The sequence below is a fragment of the Mus caroli genome, chromosome 1 (assembly GCF_900094665.2).
Source record: "Mus caroli chromosome 1, CAROLI_EIJ_v1.1, whole genome shotgun sequence".
NCBI classification, from domain to species: domain Eukaryota; kingdom Metazoa; phylum Chordata; class Mammalia; order Rodentia; family Muridae; genus Mus; species Mus caroli.
Window position 1 is genome coordinate 56,673,636 of NC_034570.1, and position 6,000 is coordinate 56,679,635.

At 45.6% G+C, this 6,000-nt stretch overlaps 1 protein-coding gene across 1 annotated transcript in view; it reads left to right on the top strand.

The window, feature by feature from the left end:
• The window catches only part of Pard3b (par-3 family cell polarity regulator beta), a 965,568-nt gene extending 960,708 nt beyond the window's left edge, over positions 1 to 4,860 (top strand). The window contains exon 23 of the mRNA XM_021162850.2: positions 206 to 4,860. Coding sequence (XP_021018509.1) covers positions 206 to 563 — 358 coding nt within the window. The 3' untranslated portion in view covers positions 564 to 4,860. The remainder of the gene's footprint in view (positions 1 to 205) is intronic.
• The last annotated feature ends 1,140 nt before the right edge of the window (positions 4,861 to 6,000 follow it).

Genomic DNA, 6,000 nt, shown 5'->3' on the forward strand with positions numbered 1-6,000 from the left:
ATGGTTTTCACCTTGACATCTAAGATGGCAAAGAAGAGGGTCCTCTCTCCCAGTGTCTAAGGGTACACATCACTACTTCTAGTATACCCTCATCTAGGCTGAGGGTGTGGCCACAGCCAACTGCAGTCAAGGCAGAAGCATGCGCTCTTCAGCTGAGGGTAGCAGCTCCATAGCTCCTGACACGTATCTCTGCTTTCCTTTCTAGGGGAGGCTCAGCAGATCCCGTGGACTACATGACAGCTTCACCCCGAGGGCGCTACAATGACAGAGAGCTTCCATACTACCCAGGGCCTCATCCTGTACATGCCCCAAGGGGGAGCTATCCCCGCCCCCCAGATCTGAGGGCAACAGATCTACGATACCCACAGTACTACCCACCCCCACCAGCCCATCAGCACAAAGGGCCCTTCAGACAAGATGTTCCCCCTTCACCACCTCAGCACCAGCGAGTACCGGTCTACCAGGAGATGGGCAGAGCAGGGCCCCGAGGGAGCAGCCCTGACCAGTACCCCTACCGTAACCAGGATCCCAGGCAGAAGAATCCCATGACTGCAGCAGTATAGCTGAACATCACAGAGATCTGCCAAGCAAAGAGGACATCCAACACCATCTTTGCCGTTGCTAGAACCTAAGGCCTTCTCTGGGCTAAGGTGTTCCGTGGTACAGAGTGGCTCTTGCTTCCTGAGGATGCGTGGCCTAACTGCTAATCAGAAGAGAAAAGAGGGACAGGGGTTTGAGGATGTAGACTCAAAATAGAAGAAGGATGCAGTCATAAAAACAGTACTTCCTGATACTTGAAAGGCTTTCAGGATTGGTTGATTCGGTGAGAATGACAACTGATTAACAATCAATGGAGCTATACTATAGTAGCCCCTGGCTGGAAAGCCAGTGCTACATACAACACCCACCCCCCCCACACACACACACACACATAGTACAAGCTATAGCATAGAGGTAAAGGTCTCTCTCTGTCACGCCCAGTCACCCATTCAGAGACTCAGCCCTATACTTGGAGGTGTGAGACCTACAGACTGGCAGAGCAGAGAGGCTGCAGATATTCACAGAGAACAAAGCAACCACGTACATGACTAGTGACCTCTTGGAAACCTTCGACCCAAAGGAAGACTGTATTTCCTTATTTGTGGTCTAGCTTGGGTTCCTGGTACTACTTGTTTGATACCAGCCTTTTTTGCACTTCCTTGCTTTTGATATAAAAAGACAGTAATTTGAATTTGAATGCAGTATTAGTGTCCTGGGAGGATGTGAGCTGCTCAGAGCTTCCAGAAGGGAGTTCATTGCAAGGACCACAGTGAGCAGATGAAGAAGGTTGATTGTCCCATGGTCCTCGCTTTCCCCCTCCTGGTCCCTGGCATGCTTGCTTGGAGATAGCTCCTTTCAGAGTCCTCCTCAAATGCCTATAATTATTTTAGACTTCCACTAAAGGGCTAAAGAATACATATGAGTGGGGTGGGTAAACAAAACAGAGCCTGCTGGTCAGGACACACTGAGAGCAATGTCCTAGGGAATGTCAGTTCCAGACCAAGTGCCAAACAGTACCCATCTGCCTCTGGAACAGCAAGTAGATGGAAGTGTGTGTGTGTGTGTGTGTGTGTGTGTGTGTGCACGCGCACACACACAAGCATGTGATTACCAGGATGGAGAAAAGAAGATAAAATTGCCTTCTGGATGTTTACTGTGGAAGGAGTCAGGCAGGAAAGTAAAGGGAGATGATGGTAAGATTAAATCAGTCTGCATCTGCTCTATCTCATTAACAAATGTCAGGGCACAGCTAAGGTCTCCACCTGATTTAAAAGGAAAAGCATTCTGACTTAAGAAGCTGAAAAGCCACCCTTGCTTCCTTTGAACTTTCTTATACAGCACAGCATCTGAAGCTTCCTGTGTGACCAAGACAAGAACCCGTGCACAAGACTGAGAAACAGCAAGAAACAGCCTGGCACTCTGGCTTTCTCAGCGACTGATACATACTTTAAACCTTTCACCTTCCTTCTTCACCCCGCCCCTCCAAAAAGTCTTTAGTTCAATATAGACATATTTTGGCTGAGAGTAGAATACCATTGACCAATGGGTTTTGCTGAATTGTAGTGTTCTAGAAGCCATAGAGTAGCCATTTGGCCCAATTCTTTTTCCTTTTTTAATTTGAAATACTTTTGTGACCAGCAATGATGCAATTGCTGGTTTTCGACGTAAATAGCGTCATTTGCTGGACTTAGGAGAGATCATTATCTAAACCACAATTACTGTGGCCCTCTGAATGATAGACTGTCAAGTTGCTTTCTGTCCTCTTCCATCTCTCTTCAGCCAGTAACCTTACATCATACGTAATTTGTTCCATGGAGTGGAGGGTCCCGGGCTCTGATCAACAAGGTATTGTGGCTGCCCTGAAGGTTCCCTGGCCACCATGCTGGAAATGGCCTTTCCTTTGAGCCAAATGTTACAATGAGGGAAAAATGCAGTGCAGGAGGCCGGGGGCATTAAATCAACTTGTAAACCAGGAAGGTACTATGTGCCTAGAAGCCACATAGTACCACATAGTATCAGGAAGCCAAAGCAGGAAGGCTTCAAGGTGCGGGCTAGTCTGGACTATCGGGTGAGTTTAAGATCATGTAATGAGACCCTGCATTTAAAAAAGAAAATTACTCTTCAGTGTGTTCTATATTTTACTCAAATTTCTGTGAAGCACTGATTTTATCCAAGGCACAAGTTTCCCCTTGCAAGGAGGCTGGGCCACTTGCAGGCTGGCAAGGGGTAGGTGACAGTGCTATGCTGCAGAGGGGTTGTTGGCCCTTGAGGATGACTGCTCTGCTCACGTTTCCAGCTCCAGCATGTTCACCCTGGGTGCACAGCACCTCTACACAAAGGCTACAGAAACGCTTCTCCAGACCTTGGCTTTGTGTTATACACAGTCAACACAATAGTTGCTAATCCTGAGAAGCACACAGAGGTCCAAAGGTATTATTAAAGAGAACAAAAAAATAGATAACAGCTTTCTGTTCTTGTTTAAAGTATAGCACTCACTGCATCTGATTCTGCCCTAAAGAACTAACATTATATCTGTGACAGCGGCTGCGTCAAGCCAAGCAATGGTTAAGAACAGCTGGGGCAGTAAGCTTTATCAATGCCTGTGTAACATCCCTCCAACTGTCTCCCCTCCAAGGCTACGAGACCATTTTCCAGGGCTCCGGGAGAGCATATGGTTATCTGGAAGTCCAGGCTATGATCAGCAGGTCCCCAGGAGAAGGGAATAGCTACCAGTATATTTACAGCCTTGGGAAAACTCACTAGGGTATCTCTCTATAGCTGGGAACTCTATAACACAGAGAAAGGGTTATTAACAGGAGCTACAAACCTGCTGCCGGGGCCATCCAGCCTCGTGGGCCCTCTCCTCGCCACCTCCTCCACCCCCTTTTTGTATAGCTAGAAAGGTATGAGAGAGGAAACCCACTGAAAACCCTTTACTCTCTAAAGAATTCAGCCTTCCACAAGAGAGAGAAAGCCGCCTCACTGGTCCACCACACACCTGGACTGAGGCACCATCCCAGTGGGCTTAACACTGTTTCCCCACAGGGCCAAGTCAGCAGACAAACAAAGGAACCTTTTCTTCAATCATTATTTCGTAGCAAACAAAGCTGAGAGGAAAAATAAATAAATCCGAAACTCATTATTCTTCAACTTTCAGAACATCTATGTGGAACCCACAGGGCCACACGGAGCAAAAGGCTGATGCATTCAATAGCATCGTAGAGAAGCGGAGCCTTGGAGGCTTTGTGGAGCCTTATTTCTGCTACCGACAGAATAAAATTAAAATAAGACCCACTGCCTTGATTTTTTTTTTCCTTTTAAAGCTAAACCTACTTTGTGAAGGAAATCCTCCTGCAACTTCAGGAAGATCAGAGAGCTGTCGTCTCTGTTCCCTGGTCCACAGAGAGCAACCCTAGAAAGAGTAATTACTTTCCCCTCACTGGAAATCACCTGCATTTGTTTTTGTTTGCTTTCTGTTTAGTGTTTGAGCAATGTTATAGAATTTCAGGCCCGTGGAAGGAATTGAAAAGTGGTTGATACAGGAATGTGTGTCTGAAAATTCCCATCAGCACTCAACACTGAGATCCACTGTGAGCAGCTTTCAAACTGGTGTTAAATTGGGTAGACGTCCCACTGCTTCCTGGGTCCATGTGATCAGAAAGTCCAAGTTTAATGCAATTAGGCAGGAGGGTGTTCCATTCAGAAAAGTCCATAATAGTGTTCCTCTGCTGTCTCAGTTCATGCCAACTTAGGGTAGAAACAAGGCCACAGTGAGACAGAAAATTCTTCATAAGATATCCCTACAGAGTCACCTTTCCAATAGAAAGGAGGAAAAATAGAGATCTAGAATAAGCCAGGACTCTCACATGCAACTGTGGCTTCCAGGTGCAGCTCTTTCTTCCTCCTTTCCTTAAATGCAGTCGCCCACAACCTGGCTTTTAAAAGTAGGGGTTGGCTAACTAAGCTCAGATTGAGAAGTGAACCATTCCCACGGACTCTTTGAGCCCATCTCCTGATCTGCTCTTCAGAAAGTGTTCCGTTCCATCTGCAAAGCTATTTACTACTGGGACATAAAACAAAACCTGTTGTTTATACCCTTGCTTTCTCTAGTCTTTCCTGTTCTTTTATGATTACCAAGTCATCTGTTCATACGTTCTAAAGATAAATTATGTGAAATCATACTTTGGCATATGGGGATGGAGAGTGAATTCTTTACAAACTTTTTAAAGATAATCCCGTTTATATCACCGAAGACATTTTGGATGTTATTGTATATGAGTATATAAATTTTTCATGTTTTATTTTGCATTAAAATAAAGCTTTATTCAGTCAGTGAGATATCAGTGTCTTGATTTGTTTGAGGAACCTGATGAATGATGAGCTAGATCTGCTCCCCCCACAGCAGCAACATCTAATACAATGGTTCTCAACCTCCCTGTGCTGCGACCCCGAAATACATGTGGTGACCTCCAACCATAAAATTATTTCATGGCTATCTGATAGCTGTAATTTTGCTAGTATTATGTATCATAATATAATTTTTTTGAAAACAAATGGGTTGTCAATGGGTTTGTGACCTACAGGTTTGAGGACCACTGCTCTAAGAGTTGAGTAGCTCTACAGCAACGCCCAAGAACAGCAACAGGGCAAAGGGGCATCTATCTGCTGCATGCAGACAAGATGGAGAGAGAGAAGCTGAACTGCAGTGTGCTCCCAGTACTGACACTAGCCAAGTCCACTGGGAACTCTGGAGAACAGTGGACCCTCGAAGCTTCCCTAGGCAAGAGTGTGTTAGTTGGCTTCCATGCCTCATGGCTACCCCAAGAAAGAGAAAAGACCAAGGGTCAGGCAGCTTTCTTCAGTTGGGTCCCGGCCTCTGGAACCATCTTTGGTTAGTTTTTTATAACAGCTGAGAAAATCATCCCTCTGTGGAGGGATATCAAAGCTGCCTATCATGGTAGCCACAACATCATTGAACACCAATTACCTCTCTCTTTCTAGAATCATTCTCACCTCATCTGCACAAAGTCATCTTTAACATCTTCAACAGCATCACTGTTTCTCTCTTGAGGTCTCGAGCTTATTTTCAGCCCTTCCCATATTTCTAGCAAGTTTGTGGACCTGGCAAATTCAGCCAAGGTTCCATTCATCTCCCAGATCTGACTCAGCTTGCTGTTTTAACTCACATCTTATTCTGAACAATCCTGCTTTTTTTCCTGGACAGTAATGACCCACAAGCCCTTGGAACTCATATGCAAGCTCTCTCCAGAAATACCTGTCCTGACAATTCTGTGATGGATAATGGTACTACCACACCTACAGCTACAAGGCAGAAATCTGGAAGTGACCATCATCTTTCCATTTAAACTCCACCTGCATGCATGCTCCACATGTTTTCTGTAGACACTGTACAGCAGTCCTCAAGCATGCCCGTACTTCCTGGTGTTGCTGGCACAGCTA